General features: G+C 36.2%; 1 protein-coding gene across 7 annotated transcripts in view; it reads left to right on the top strand.

Moving 5' to 3' along the window:
- The window catches only part of LOC149552516 (uncharacterized), a 34,454-nt gene extending 19,021 nt beyond the window's left edge, over positions 1 to 15,433 (top strand). For 3 of the 7 annotated variants that reach the window (XM_089788096.1, XM_089788102.1, XM_089788099.1), the window contains exons 15-19: positions 272 to 601; positions 921 to 1,088; positions 1,182 to 1,241; positions 14,531 to 14,602; positions 14,722 to 15,433. In XM_089788096.1, coding sequence (XP_089644222.1) covers positions 272 to 601; positions 921 to 1,088; positions 1,182 to 1,241; positions 14,531 to 14,602; positions 14,722 to 15,072 — 981 coding nt within the window. In that variant the 3' untranslated portion in view covers positions 15,073 to 15,433. The remainder of the gene's footprint in view (positions 1 to 271; positions 602 to 920; positions 1,089 to 1,181; positions 1,242 to 14,530; positions 14,603 to 14,721) is intronic. The other 4 variants (XM_089788103.1, XM_089788101.1, XM_089788097.1 and 1 more) reach the window with 2 other exon arrangements.
- Positions 15,434 to 16,479: the final 1,046 nt, after the last annotated feature.

Raw genomic sequence — 16,479 nt, 5'->3', positions numbered from 1 at the left:
GTCAAAGGTTAATATCTACAGATAATTATGGAGATGAAAGATTTATTGTATGAATGCAATTTTTTTTCTCTGGGTAATTTTCTCTTGTAATTGGTTGGGTTATATGTCTCATCTAGCTTTATATGAGGCAAATAGAAAACATTTCTACATTTGATGTCCTGTACCTGGCAGTGACCTCAAGTTCTAATTTTACTTTTAATTAGGTGGTAGTTTTGCTTCTGGATGCAATTTTTAGTTTCTTCCAACGCTTTTAGAGTTTTATGATTTGCAGGCAGTCCAACCTCAATCATATGGTTATGTGCAACCATACACACAGCAGTATGGCCAACAGTATGGAGCACCACCTCAACATCAGTACAGCCAACCATATAACCAGCCAGCCTCTCAAATCAGTACTCAACACTACCAGCAGGCTGCTCAACCACAGGCGCCAGCTCAGTATAGCCAACCATATAATCAGCCAATGCCTCAAAACAGTGCTCCACAATATCAACAAATTAATGCAGCTACTCCAGTAGCTAATTCAGGCGGGGGTATTCTAACAGCACAGTCCCAGGATGGGTCTCAACAACAAGCATATACAGCCTATTACAATCAACAAGTATGTGAATGTCTCATATTTCAGAATTACTGTGTTAACCAGTATGTTTACTTAAGTTCTCGTATTGCATTTTTTGTGCATGCTTTGAATATTTTCTATGATTTTAAAATTTTTTTCTTTCAGCAATTTCGTGAAAAGTTAAGATTAGTCATTTGAGTTCATCTTGACAACAGAGATGATCTTTCACGTGATTGGTAGTTGTTGTCTTTTATACATTTGAAAGAATGAAAATGTACCCCACCCTCTCAAACTGAGATTTCACTTTTTCTTTAAGATATATATGTAAGAGTGATTTGTTACTGTGATCTTATTAATGCAGCAGCCTCAGCCTCAGTCTCAGCTGCAGCCGCAGGCACAGCCACAACAGAATGTTGCGCAAGTTGCATCCGGTGCTGCACAAACCTCAAATGTTGTTGGAACATCACAGCAAAGCCTGGAGGCTCAGTGGGCTGCATACTATGCAAGCCAGGCAGCTTATCAACAAGCTGTGAGTTTGCATCTATTTATGTCTTTTTCTTCTGGGTGCTTAAGGTATAGTTTTTACTTATTTTCTGTGCATGGGTCATGCCTATTGATGTAGGCAAGCTACCCACAACAGCAACAACAGCAGCAACCTCAGGTGGCAACTTCTTATATTGAGGTAATTCAACTGCTCTTTGTTTTCTTTCCAGGGTGTATTCTATCTATAAATAATGTGTATAATAATTTTGTAAGGTACACTACATTTTTTAAACTACTTGGTATTTGTAAGTGAAGGTTTTTCCACTTTCAGAATTTTATTTTACTTGTAATATTTTTCAATACTATATAATAGTTAGTCTGCTCCATAAATCTTTTATCTAAACAAATTAAATCGGGGACCAAAAATTTACATAACTTTTCCTTTGATTCTCACATTTTCATTTAGATGGTATACATCATATTACTACATAAACTGATACACTCTTTATTGTCCCGATGCCATTCCAGCATGATGATTGTAATTCTATTTTAACTTTTTCCTATATTTATGGTTCAACCATTTCAAACTAGTGTTTTTCTTCAGAAGTTTGCCATTTAGTCTAATCCTAGTCTGTTGGCAAGGATTATGATTTTTCTTCTCAAGTAGCTGGAATCGTATTATGCACAGATTTATATGTAAGGATTTTTTTGTTGATAAAGCATTAATTGTTAATCAGTATGGTATTGCATCAAATGTTTCAAATGCCAATTTTTTAGCAGCTTCAGCCATTGTTAATTACCTTGGCAAATAGCTATGAAAACTTTAATACAAATATTTTACACCTCCAGCAAGGGAGCTGGAGTAGGAACAGCTGGCATGTTTGAAATGATTTATGTAAATAAAATGCAAAATTGGCTGTTGTTCAACATTACTGGAAGAATGGCAGTTCTGTGTGTTGAAAAACAAAAATATGATTGAAGGAGACCATAGTTTGTGGACTTGCACTCAGGAAGGCTGATCCTACTTGGGACTCAAAGCTCAGCAAAAAACCCAACAAAATTCAACTAATGAAAAAAATATAATAAATATAGAGGTTTTAAAAGATTGCAAACTCGTTTCATGTTTGTTTTATTGAAGAAACCTTAAAAACACAATCACATCGTCAAATAGAAGCTAATTTGATCACATTGACTAGGTATATATTGATAGCAAAGTATAAACAAAACTTTTAGCTGAAGGAAATAGCAAACTTAGATGTATAAAATTAATTTATAATTATTTTTTAAATGTCAAATGTATATAAAATCCATGGTTATGAAATCCATGACAGCAAATGGTCCAAACTTATATCAAAGCAAAAACAAGTGTATAGCTTAGCCTGAGAGGAACATGCAGCCCTCGTACAAAGGCATCTAAGGTAGGTCCTGAATGAATCACTGTAGTCTCTACTTGTGAGATGCCATTCGGACCAACATCAACTGTGCCTGTGCCTGTATCTGATCACTATCCTCATCCTCTTCCATGGCTACAACCTCAGCTTGTCTATCTGCCTGGTCAGTCCACACAAGTCCTCAGTAAAGGAAGGATCCATAAGCTCAGTGATCCATTTGAATACTATATTGAGCTCCTCTAGTATGATCTAGGTTGTTCATTGTCCAAAATCTGTCTCATTTTAAGACAAGGGTTGTAATAAATAAATAATAGATCATTCAACCTTTTCCATGGTCAGTCTATCGCACCTTATGGACTAATGTATCTTCAGTTAGTTTTAGTTTCTTTCTATTTCTGCCCAGTTATTGTAATTGATTATTTAAGGAGCCTTCATCTTCTGTGTAATTACTGCTTTTTCAATGTATCAATTATTCTTTCAGAACAAACATACAAAGAATGGAAACACCTTTGCACCTTCAAATTTGGCGTTAACATGAGCGCGTACATGAGTGCTTCATGATATTTCTTTTTATTGAAATAACTAAACAGGATTGAAATAAATTCATTTTTAGGGCGTTCCCTCACCTTATATTAAAAGGGAAAGAAAACACCAACCAAGTGATGGCTAATCCATGGCTAATCATTATGTAATGTCTCCTTTATGTAATATACGAGACAGTACTGATGTTATGCAATTTCCTACTTGAATGCTTGCCAAATATAATTTTTTTGAAGAGTAAAATCAAAATGCTATGGATCTAAATACACAAATGCATTTACAACTGTGTTCACAATGAAATTTTAATTACTGGTGGTTCCAGATGCATATGTTGAATATTAATATGCTTCAAGAATGCACTTTCCAATATGAGGCTGTTCTGATACAGTAATTTCAAATATGCAGTGACCCGTATGGCTGTCTCTGATCTTCGTATGTGATTTACAGTGCAATTACAGGTTGATACAAAGTTTGTAGGAAGAAAATATTTGCTGCCTCTGATATTTTGGAATTAATTATGCCCTGTTTCTCTGATGTATGGGCCATCTCTGATATATCATCGATAGTTTGTGCCTTTATTTATAGATGGCGTATCGGATGTATAAATGAAAGAGTTGCACCAATGGTCGCTATCACAACCTACCATTCCTACCATGGTCTGAGTTGAGTGTCTTCCACAAGGGAATAAATCAAATATCATTATATCACTTATCAACCATTCACTCCTGTGAGCTGATTGGCTTGTGTATATATGTGCTTCAAAATATGAAAGGGTGTGGGTGCGAAGACATCACCCATGATGATGAATGTAAGTATTATTCATAATAATCATTCATGATTATTGTAAACTAATCATGAGTGATTATTGGTAACCATCTCCAATCCATGACATAATTAATCATGAACCATTAAGTGCCAGCCGATTACATGATTATGAATCATTGATTTGCCAGACTGATAATGTTATCGTCTTCTATTGTAGGACTGGTAGTATATATAATCTGATATATGAATTGGAAACGATGCCTGATAATATATTACTTTGTTCTCATGATGTATGGTGATTATTATAACAAGATAGGTATCGGCAGGTAACATTGCAGATAGATGTGAAGGCAAGTATGAAGCCGGACATTATGCTTGATGCAGGTCATGTGTTCATCCTTCGCCCTTGATATCTTTCTGAGTCACTGTTGACTAAATCTGATTTTTTCTAAGTGCAGTCTCAGTTACAATGATTATGTAATTCCTTATTACATTCTGCCATCTCCATAGCTGTATTAGGCATATGCCTTTGAAATAGTTGACCATCTTATGTAGTTGGCACTTCCTTTCTATAATATCTTTCTAAGTCGTGTTCATCCTTCGCCCCTGATATCTTTCTGAGTCACTGTCGACTAAATCTGATTTTTTCTAAGTGTAGTCTCAGTTACAATGATTATATAATTCCTTATTACATTCTGCCATCTCCATAGCTGTATTAGGCATATGCCTTTGAAATAGTTGACCATCCTATGTAGTTGGTACTTCCTTTCTATAAGATCACATCCTGTTGTCTGATGATTTTTTACTATAATCACTGCAGGTGGAGTTCTTTACATGCCTTTTAAACTTAGAGGCTTTATTCATGATGGTCGGCAGTTATAATTTAATTCTGTGTCACATATAGATACTAACGAATAATATCTTTATAGTCTTAATGGTGTAGTTGCTAGTTAATAACGGTGGATTTCTGACATTGCCGGCTTCTATCTAACTTATCAAACTGCTTATCAATCTTTTGGTCCTGAATATTTTTAGTATTGCACATTAATCCTAGGTAAAGGAAACAGTGCATTATAAAGATAACATGAAGCCTATGGACTAGGAAAATGGGCCAAATACACAACCATAATAATAAATTGAGCTGAGGTGACATGGAAAAGTGATGGATGATGCATAGCTTGAAATTATACGACATGTTATTTGGTAATCTATCTCTGAGGTACATCTGAAATGTGGACCTTCATCAATGGAAGCCATATGATAGAAGAGGATAAGTGGCTTTCTAGGTCTCTGAATCAGATATCAAAACATGCTTTGTACCAAAAGATGCTTACCTTGCAGCTATCTTTTCTTTTTCCTGCTTGTGCATTTTGTACAGTAGCTTCTCTCCTCACAGTTTCTAGGCAACCAAATACTATTTTAAATAGTGAATCTTAGAAACGGGGACTGGGACAACGGCTTATAAGGATTTCAAATATAAGAAATACCAGATTAGACAAGGCTTTATTTACAAGATAAGTTCACCACATGTCTATTGGGTATTAATTTTTAGATTTACTATAGAAGTACAAAATATTTTGTATCTGGATTGTGTGCCTCTATAAGTAAAGGTCCAGTTCAGAAAATCACCTACCAACAACTTGATTGACAGTCTTAATCATTGACTACTTTATTTAGGCGATTAAATGATCGATAATCTACATGTAGATATCAACACTAAGAGTTGAATACATATCATACACCAAAAAACAAGTATAATATGTATAAACTTGAGTTTCAAATAATAAAAAATTACATTTAAATTTGGTAGTGGTTTTAATTTTCATAATCTACCTCCAGATGCCGTTTTAATTTTCACAATCTACCTCCAGATGCCATTTTCTTTTCTGAAAAATAGAAACTGACTAGGAAACCTAGAAAAATGGGCAAAAGAATAAATAAATCAAACCATAGTTGGCAGTCTTGGCACGTACTCACTAAGCTCTTTGCAAAAAATGAGTTTTGTGAACCATTCATGAAATAACTGTCAACGAGTTTGACTAAAAAACTACATAGTTGAATCCTGACAGCAATACTGGAAGTTTTTCCCATGTTTACTCAGCAAAGAACTTGCCACTTTCTGGCAAGTACTCTGTCATGTCCCCACTTGGGACTCTACTTGATTTACCCCAAATTTCCACCTAAGGTTTTGGTTGTGCTTGGAAACAGCAATTTACTTAGTCTCTTTAATGTTCTCTACCAGGAAGCTGTCCATTTCCCATGTTCAACATATATCACCATGCATTTAAATCACATTAAGCAATTAAATCATTAGGGATTCATAATATATCTGGCAGTTAACAAACTTAAACCCCAATAACTTTTCTAATTATTGACCCTAGGGAGGATGGGGATTTACTTGCCTTAGGGAGTTTGACACCAATCTACAAGTAGGCTTCAGGACCCCTGTCCATATCCTGTCTTGGGAGTCAACTACCTTGTGAGGATTTACTCTGCATCTTACTACAAAACACCAACCTCTCCTCAAAGGCTCAATAGGAATTGATTAAGAACTAGGCTCTGCTTATAATAATATCCTCTGTGTGTGTAAGACAGTAGCTGATATTCTAATTCCTAACAAATGAGAGATCAACCAGAGGTAGCCATATCATTATACATTATATCAGTCTATAAGTCCACTGTTTGTACTTCCTAACAAATGAGAGACCAACCATAGGTAGCTAAATCATTACGCATTATACAAGTCTACTGTTTGCCTTTAGCAATCTCATATGTTGCTTATATTTAGACACCTATCTCTTATTCCGATCGATTGAATGCATTCTTATTTCTTTATTGATGATTAAAAGAAGAGATAAGTTTTCATTCTTGTTTCCCTATTGATCGTTGTCCCCCTTTACATCTTTTGTGAGGAAGGGCCGCACATCTTCACCATAGCTGCCCTTTTCATTGGTCACACCCTTTCACAATTATCACCCTTCGAAAGGGTCACAACCCTCCATCTTTGCTCCCTCTTTGGAAGTTATTTCTTCTCCTTCCATTAAACCTTCCTTAACTCTTATGCTCCCTTTATGCAGGTCATAACTGTCTTATATCTCAGAACAGATCTTAGTATGATTACCTCCCTTCTGATGATCCACTCTTCCGAGTCTTTAACGATTGACTTTCCCTTCTATTTATATCTTCATGATGGGAGAGTCACAACCTTATATTACTGCAACCTTTCAAGAGAGTCAAACCCTTCATTCTTCATGCCCTTTAGAAGAGTCAGCCCTTAAGAAGAGTCACAACCCTTTTTGTAACTACCACCCTTTGAAAAAGTCAAAACCCTTCATAAAAAATTCTTCTCATTCCAATCTTCTTATATTACTCCTCCCATATTTCCCATGCTCCCTTCTTTCATCTTTTCTCCTTCCATATCCCGTTTAACAAAACTCTCGTCTCTTTCATATCTTATTGTGACGGAGTCACAACTAGAGTTAGTTGGGGATGGGAAATTTGTGTTCCCAAGTTGGGGATAAGGCTTGCAGCCATAGTTGCCTTTTTGCCACCACTGTGACGTTGAGATGACACAATGTCCATGGAACACACATTAGATGCCTAGGTGTTTGCTCTCGGTGAATGACATAAAAGTGAACTAAAATAAATAAATGAATGTATGTTTTTATATTTTGTTAAAACACATCAATAATGGCACAAAAATGTTTTAAAGGCATCTCTTATAACCTCGCTTTTGAATAGAAAAATAAAACAAGAAATTGATGGGGAATGTTGAATCAACTTGGTATATTTATACCAACTTTATTGAGTACCAGTATGAGGAGTTTGCCTCAAGGGATGATTAGAGGTCTCCCGTCTATTTTTTGTACATATTTTTGTATAATGCTACTCATTGTAATGATGTAGGAGCATCTTGGGTGTAAGAGCAATCTTGCATCACACAAAAATATTTGCTTTTTGTTTCTTGAAGAAGGGTTGTCTTAGTGCGGAGTTATTTTTGGAGGCTCGCTACCTAGTAAGTGAGTCATATGAGCTCAGAATGTCTTAATTTCAGAGGTGGATGTTCATCTTCAATATTTTAGCCTACTCTTCGATATTTTAGCGTACCAGTTGAGGTTCAGTGCCACATCATGAGTATTCGTGAATTTATTGTGGATATTTTAGGCTCATCGTTGAAGACCTTAGAAGCCCCGAATGGGCTTTGAAATGGGGTCAACTGGAGCTTACACAAGTGAGGCCTTGTAGATCAAAGGCTGAGGATTTTGAAAAGTGGTTATAATAGCCAATTGGAGCAACGGTTCAAAAGTTATGGCCTTCCAAAGTTGGGCCAACCAGAATTTTCAAAATAAGTGTCAAAGGTGTCTCGGCCGACTCTATATGTAATTTTAGGGTTAGTTGGTCTCAAGGGTTTAGGTTTGATGTCTAGAAAATTCCCACGCAGTGTTAAAATGCCTATTTAAGGAATGCACATACATTGTATAGGACAGCTCTAGGTGATAGTGCTCAGCTCTGTGTTGCAAATTATTGTAAGGCCTCTATGTGGGTTTGCATATTGTATTTCATAATTTTGTAATTCCGCATTTGTGGTGATAATAAGAAGCCCATATTTTGTTCTTGCAAATTGCTGTTATTTCTTTGTTTCTGTGATGTGTTGTGGTATTAAGGGAGCACCCTTCATCATGTAACTTGTAAGTAGATTTTGCCCAATAAATCCTTCACACTTCCTCACCTAGCTTGTGGAGAACCAATATTCTACAAAAAAAAGTTCCAAATACCAGATTTCTCTATCAAGTGATAAAATTTTAAATGGTGTGCAACAAAAAGTTGTGTGGTTTCAGAGGCCTCAATTTGGGATGAGTGGCAGGGGGCACTGCCCCTCAACGAATGCCCATGTGCTTGGGGCCCTAATCTTGGACCCCACGAGGGGTGTTGCAATTTGACCCCAATGGAGATGTTGTTTCCAGACCTCTATGAGGGGTGTTGTTAGTGGACCTCTATGGGGGTGTTGTTCCATGATCTCGTTAGTAGCATTTACTTCAAATACCAAGACCAATGAAGAATACTCCCCACCCAATTCCCAGATCTCTATTGGGGTGTTGTTCAATGAATTTGCTATTGGCATTTGCTTCAAATGCCAAGGCCGTGAATAATACTCCCACTCAATCATTGGGGTCTCCACTCCTAGATCCCTATGAGTTATTGGGATATGAAGATATGCAATTACGAACTATGGTTTTATTTTTCAAAGACAATTATCATACATTTATAATAGTTGGCAGCTAACTATGTATTATGATTTCGCATGATGATGCCATTTTGCACACAATTTTGTATTCAAATTAGTCAGTACTCATCTGATATATTCTCTCTGAATTTTGCAAAAAGAAAACCATCCATTATCTCAGAAAGAATGTTGATCCAGGGGTGTCACCACGAATCATATGAAGCACATCAGCAATTGGTCCACACCTGTGTTCCATGAAATTTTGGGGACGAGGACAGCAGGGGGTAGGGGGATGTGTTTCCGATATGGGTATGGTTTAGGACTGATTTTTAGGGGACAATGGTGTTTTTAAAGAAAGCAAATTTTTGTGTTTTTGCCAAGGTACAAGTTTTGGGTTTTCAGTCTGCCAACTATGAAGAAACAAAAACCTAATATTGCAACAGTAAATGTATTACACAAATATTTTAACAGTATCTGATTACTTAAAAAGGTCCTGTACTACAGTGTAACAAGTCAGATGCAATCATAGCTCTCAGTATGTCAAAGCGCAATACTAAGAGATCTAAATATTCATTGTTTTTTGTTGAAGCTGCAACCTTTGATGCTTAGACTGCTGGTAATATATTTCTAAATATTTTAATACAAAGTAGTAGATTTCTAGACTTCCCAGTTCACAATCAATGTATAGAAAAACTATAGAAGTGAATAAAATATAAAAAGAAAATGCTGAGTTACTAGTTTAAGTTTGGTTCCAAGTTCGAAGTTTGAGAACCATTTTGCAAGTTTGTCAAAATTTTGGAAAGGGGCTTGGGTTCTTTAGTACAAAAACATGTAAAAGTTTTATATATATATATATATATATATATATGTGATAAAACTAGAATGTAGCATAGTAGCATAAACAGATTTAAACAACAAAAACACCATAAACTTGTAATCATAGTGATCATACCATCATATAGTTCAAGATCAAAGATTCAAAACATTAAAAATAAATGACAGCATCAAGTTCAAGTATCATTTTTCAACTAATGGAATAAAAATCTATTAATATTCTAGGTTCTTCAATCTTCACCTTCTTCTTTGGCATTAGTTGAGTCAGCAATAGAGCTATAAGGCCAATGGGATCATCAGCAAGAACAATGGTATTGGCATCAAATTCTTTAAAAATTGATGACGACAATTTGAGGCCACCAAAAGCATTTTATAACAACCTCTTAGGGTTGTGGTTGTGAATGCCAAAAACTTATTAAATTTGCAAAAATAGCACTTTATTGCTGTCTGCATGGCCCAGAAAACATGCGGTTTGAACTGTGTTCTATTTTTTTGCCCTGGTTTGCCAAGTTCAAACCATATTGAACCAGCAGGCAAAAATTGGAACCATGCCCGAACTGGACTGCGAACCTGATCTCAACTTCAAACCAGTTCGAACTTCTGCGGGTCCGTGGGGTCCCTTGAACTAACACTAAACAAAAGAAGAATCTACCAGGTTACTACTGATAAAAGTCTGCTTTACACCTGCAGACTTTTGCTGAACACAGCAAATAACCAGTGCAAATCTTTTTCTGATGGAAAGAGTGTAACAATTGTAGCAGAGTTATTATCCAAAAGTACAACTTTTTTGTTAGCAATGTATAGAGTGCAGAATAATATGATAAAACAAAAAAGCTGTGGTGGAGACAGTGGAAAGCAATGAGATTGCTGAGTCCGATCAATCCAAATCACATCAATTATAATTATTTCAGGGATGTCTGAACTCTTTGAATAACCATACTAGTTGGTATGGAATCTTTATTTATTGTTTATCAGTTAAGATAGAAGTAATACAAGCTTGAAACATATTTCTAAAATTTATAGATAGACAAATATGTGAATAAGTATGTTAATATAGTTGACCGATAGTACAAGACAATTATATATTTGATGTATCATAGATTAGGATATATCAAGATGTACGTGTAGAAATAGTACAAGATAATTATATATTGAATGTATCATAGATTAGGATATATCAAGATGTACGTGTTGAAATATATTCCTCATTCTAAAAAAATTAGAATTATATGAAGTTACTGATGCTGGTTCTGATACTGATGCTGATGTGGGTGTTGGGTGCTCATGGGCTGATTATTATTTTTTTGCATATTTTGGATGCATTTGGGTGCGTCCATATATAATTTATTAAAAAAAAATATATACATGTGTATATACATGTATGTATGTACGTATATGTATAGTATATACTATAATTTATGTATGCAAAGAACTGCAAGAAATATACAGAAATAAACCATTCCGTATAGCATGATACCTAACCATTGATAATTCAAATTGAAATAACAGTAATGTCTAATTAGTAAATTACTCAAATTCAAGATTACAATGCAATTTGAATTACAAAATCAAAACATAGTTCATGGTTCAATGTTGATCAATCAAGAGTCAAGGCTCAAGATTCACAAATCAAATTCAGTCAATCAGAATCATAAGGATTCAAAAAAAAAACCACATCCTCATCATCTCCTTCCGCTGCAAGACTTGAAAGTTCATTTGAACCAAACATGGCTCCAGTTTGTGCTAGATGCACGTGCCATGATGTTATCAACATCATCATCTATCATCACAGTAAGATCCAGAAGTGTTGCCTCTGAGTTTGCACATTCAGGGGCTATATCTTAAAGCTTGGTCGACCCTTCCTTGTATCCATCCTCCGTATGTGACAAAAGACACAAGTTGGTATGTATATAAACAAAGTGCTCAGCTTTCTTTGAGCCCAACTTGCTGCGCTTCACTGAATGTATATAGGAGTATGTACTCCAATTCTGTTCAGCAGCAAAAGAACTTGCAACTTGGATGGTGTTCATAAAATTAAACTTACAAATGAAAAGCAAATTAAAAAATGTTAAACACTAAATTGTAGAATGCAATTGTTAAATAAAAAAGAAATGAAAACTTACTTGTGAGATGATCTTGATTGCAAGAGGTTGTAGATTCTTGAATTGTTGACCGTACATGTACCACCATTAGATAGCCTCCATGTCATTTTGGCCCTTTATTGCATATGGAGTAAGTTTCGATCCTGAAGCAAATAAGCCAAATTCTAGCCTCACCTTTTTGTACATTTCATCATCTGGGAAGAATCTTGTAAATGCAGTGTAGCACCTAGTAGCAACTTCTTCATCTGCATATGGTGCAACTCTATTTGGCATAGCAAGTATTTCCTGGCTATAGTACTTTGGAGATAAGGCATATGCAAGGAGGTGCGACGGGGTAGTCATCTTCTCCCAACGATGATGAATGATTGCCTCCCCCTTATTGCACAAGGCTTCACATCTTGTGGGGTTAGTTTCATGTGCTTGTATGGAGAGTTTTACCTTTTCTACCATGGTGTTCATGCCATTGTACACATCCCCCCCAAGCAAGGTGCATCTTTATCAACAAAGCGTAGCATAGTCATGATAGGCTCGGTGAAATCCAACACAAATTGTACACGAGCCCACCAATGCTCATCCAAGATCATACCCTCGACCTTCAAGGCTCTCTCTAATTTTGAAGCCTTCCATACACCTCATTGGTTACAAATAACCATTTGGCTCAATGTCATTCGCACTTTGAGGAGTCGTCTCATAATAACAGTATGAAGCACCTCTAGTTTCAGCAACCTAAGCAAGTTGACAATGTGACAACAAATATAAAGCAAAGTTATAAACAAGTAATAATTTGATAATTGAATATGAATATAGAACTTCTTTAAAATAAATTAATAAATGAAACTAACTAATTTCAATTTTAAATTTACGTCCACCAACTCCAACTTGGAGAATGATCTAAATATGGATTGTGACATGTGGTGGACTTTCACAAACATTCCCCTCTCCCTCTTGGTATATTTGCTTCACCCAATCTATTTGGGTGCCAATTTGTTGCATGACTAAGTTGAGAGAGTGTACGGTGCATGGTGTCCAAAAAATATGGTTGTATCGAGACTCAACCAAAGCACTTGAACTCGTACAATTCTTGGCATTATCTATGACCACCTGGACCCCATTCTTAGTCCCCACCATCTCTATTGCCTCAATGAGAATTCTAGTAATAAATTGTGAATCCTTAACTTGCCCTTCACAACCAATCACCCTCAACAACATTGCCCCTTTGGGGGACATTGCAATCACACTAATCAATGGTTGGTTTCTTGTGTCTTTCCATCCATTAGACACTAGTTATTTTGGAAGTTTTCCTCGATGTCGTGATTGGTTGAAGAGCTTTGTCTATAATTTTTTTTTTTTTAATGAAAGTAGTACGTACCTTTTCAAACCCAACGCTAATGTAATCAGCTGACTCTTTATGGATGGATGCAACCATTTCCTTCCAATATGGTGATCTTACCAAATTGAAAGGAAGACCATTGGCATTAAGGCATGCAATTGCTTCATCAACAAGCTCTCTTGCTTCCATCTTGAATGCTTGATCCAAGGGACCTCTTTTGTAGGTAATAACTTCTACTTCTTTATCTTCCTCTCCCACTTCTGAAAATAGATGTTTGGAGGATGCAACATGATAGGTGGGCACATTCACTTTGCTCTTTGTGGATGAAGGTTTATAGAAACTTGTTTTTGATTTGCTCACTAAATGATCAGCATCTTTTTGTTCCTTTATAAATCTGGCTAATTGTGCATCACTCATCCTTTTTCCATCTTTGCTTCCTTTGCACAATGCTATTTCTTTACCAGTAGGGCCCATAAAATGAGCTTTGACCCAAGAATATGAGCTGTTGAATGGTTTACTATGACATACATTGCATTTCCAAATTTATGACCCACCTTCTGAAACTTGTGATAATCTTGTGGTGTGTCTCCATAATGGAGATGCCACATCATTATTGAAGTTATCACTTTGTTCACCTTGCCCTGTTGCTGAAATTTGACTGCTAGTAGTGGCCATCCTTGCACAATTCAAACTGTGAATCTAATAAGAAAATAAAAAAGTTAAATTGGAAATATTTAAATTAACTATGAACATCAAACATGTAAGTGCAAATATATGACACACAAATACTAAAAAAAGATAGCTAAACTTGTTCCTTCATTTCTTAAAAAAAATAAAATAGGAAAAAACTTGAAAAATTCAGAGACATCTTAGAAACAATCACTAAAAAAGCTCATGAAATGGATGAAATGCTTGCCATAGATTCTTCGACAGCTTTTGTAGAAGCTATTAGACACCCTACTAATGATCCTCTTCAAAAATAATGATCTTGCTTTCAAAATGCCAAAATGCCAAAATGGAGACCAAATGAGAAGAGAGCCCAGCTGCAAACAAAATGAGAAGAATGAGCAATGACTGGCCTCTTTTAGGACCTGTGCAAATGCACCCAACCCTCCAATTGTTTTTTTGCCCATACCAGAATACCAAACCAACATAATCGATTAATCAATATAGATGGTGAGGGCCATAAATCTTGTTGTTTAGTTTTAATCCTGTACAGAGAGAAAAGAGACGAACAAATTTAGTTTTTATTTTCCCTTGACTGAGTTTTAAAAAAATTAAGAACATGCTTTTTTTGTGCAGCAACCTGTAGTGACACCAGATGTCGGACAAAAGCGATCTGCTGATCAAATGGAATCTGGTTCGCAAAATCAAGTATGCATTTTATTTCTAGCATTAATTTTTGCAGTTACTGCCGTCTTTATTAAAGGTATTAGATGTTATTTCTCAATTTTGAAGCTAAACCTTTGCTTTTTTAAAATATCTGTTTGTAGCAATTGACTTACAATTATCAGCAACAGACGCCAACAAGTTATACCCAGCAAGTTCCTACTGGATCTGGGGCCTATCAGCAAAACCAGGCAGTAACAGCAACTGCTTATCAACAACAGACCGCAGTACCCCCTTCTGGCTATCAAATGCAACCTAATGTTCAGCCTTATCAGCAACAACCTGCTGCAACAGGATACCAACAACCTGTTCCAGCTGCAGTTTCTGCTGTACCTGTGGGAGATGGGTATCAGCAACAGCAATCTGTGCCTGTAGCAGCTGTGTTCCAGCCGGTTGCCCAAGGACAAGCTGTTAATGCTCCTGTCTATGATTACAACAAACGTCCAAGGTTCTGACAATGCCTGCTGCCATTTCTCATTTACTTTGTAGTTTATGTTTTATTTCATAGTGGCATTTCTCAACCCATGCGAAGGGAGTTGGTGGCTTTCTCAAGGAAGAATAATAGACATATTTTCTAGCCATTTTGTATCAGTATTGGAACTGGGTAGGGTTATTTTAATAATCAGCAGTTCTTGTAGATTGTTGCTTGCTTGCATCAGTTGGCCATCCCAGTTATAATACAATTTTGAAATATATTTGTAATTTTTTGTTTTCTTATGGCATATTGGGATTGGTCTCAGTTACAGTATGCTTTTTATTACATTTGCCAATAAGAGTACAACTTTGAAATATATATTTCTAGGCGTTTTTTGTTCATACGGCATAGTGGGAATTATCTGTGTCATATTAATGCTTTTTCATATGCTCATGGCTTCTGTAGTTTTTTTACTTATTTGTAGAATGAAAATGCATATGGTTTGGTGAACATGGTTCGATGAACCTGATACGCTGGATGCGAGACAAAGACATCTGTGTTCAATCAGTAGTTAAATTAATTTCTAGGCAATAATAGCTTTTAATTTTCTGTAGCACTAATTCACAACAAGTGGCTAAATATGTTTCAAGATCTGGAGTACAAATTTACATTCATTCAAAAAGTTATGAACCGGCTTCTTCACCATCTGGAGTACCAGTTTAGCTGAATCACCTCGGTGTTTGCTAGTGTATCCATGTATGGTGTGATGTGTGAATGCATGCTACTTCACAAGTATTTGTTATGTATACTGCTTCTGGAAACACAAGAGTAGAAGGAATGAAAAAAATGGCCAAAGATGGAGAGAATGATGCACACATCATTAATCCAACTTAACCGAACCATAACCCATAGAGTAATTTCCAGCTGAACTAAAGATGCCAGATGATGCCAGATGGTTCTCAAGGAGCTAGAATTCTCCTTCTATCCTTCCCATTAAAATAGTAGGGGCATCCAGGGGTTATGACAGGGAGAAAGAGTGAAAACTACACGGAGTTCACTAGTATACTCCCTCCAACGGTAATTAACTAGTCGACTCTCACATGAAGGACTACCAAGATGGGGTGAACCTACTACTGAGGGTGAATGAGGCCTTCTGGTTGCCCTCTACTCTTCTATGGTTCCTTTACTCTATTACATCATTAATCCAACTTAACCGAACCATAACCCATAGAGTAATTTCCAGCTGAAATAAAGACGCCAGATGATGCTAGATGGTTCTCAAGGAGCTAGAATTCTCCTTCTGTCTATCCTTCCCATTAAACTAGTAGGGGCAGCCGGGGGTTACGACAGGGAGAAAGAGTGAAAACTACGCGGAGTTCACTAGTATACTCCCTCCAACGGTAATTAACTAGTCTACTCTCAAATGAAGGACTACCGAGATAGGAGT

The sequence above is a fragment of the Cupressus sempervirens genome, chromosome 6, assembly GCF_028749045.1.
Source record: "Cupressus sempervirens isolate cs-2001-9-10 chromosome 6, ASM2874904v1, whole genome shotgun sequence".
Taxonomy (NCBI): Eukaryota; Viridiplantae; Streptophyta; class Pinopsida; order Cupressales; family Cupressaceae; genus Cupressus; species Cupressus sempervirens.
Note: the sequence above shows the minus strand (reverse complement) of the source record. Positions and strands in the feature narration are given on the sequence as shown.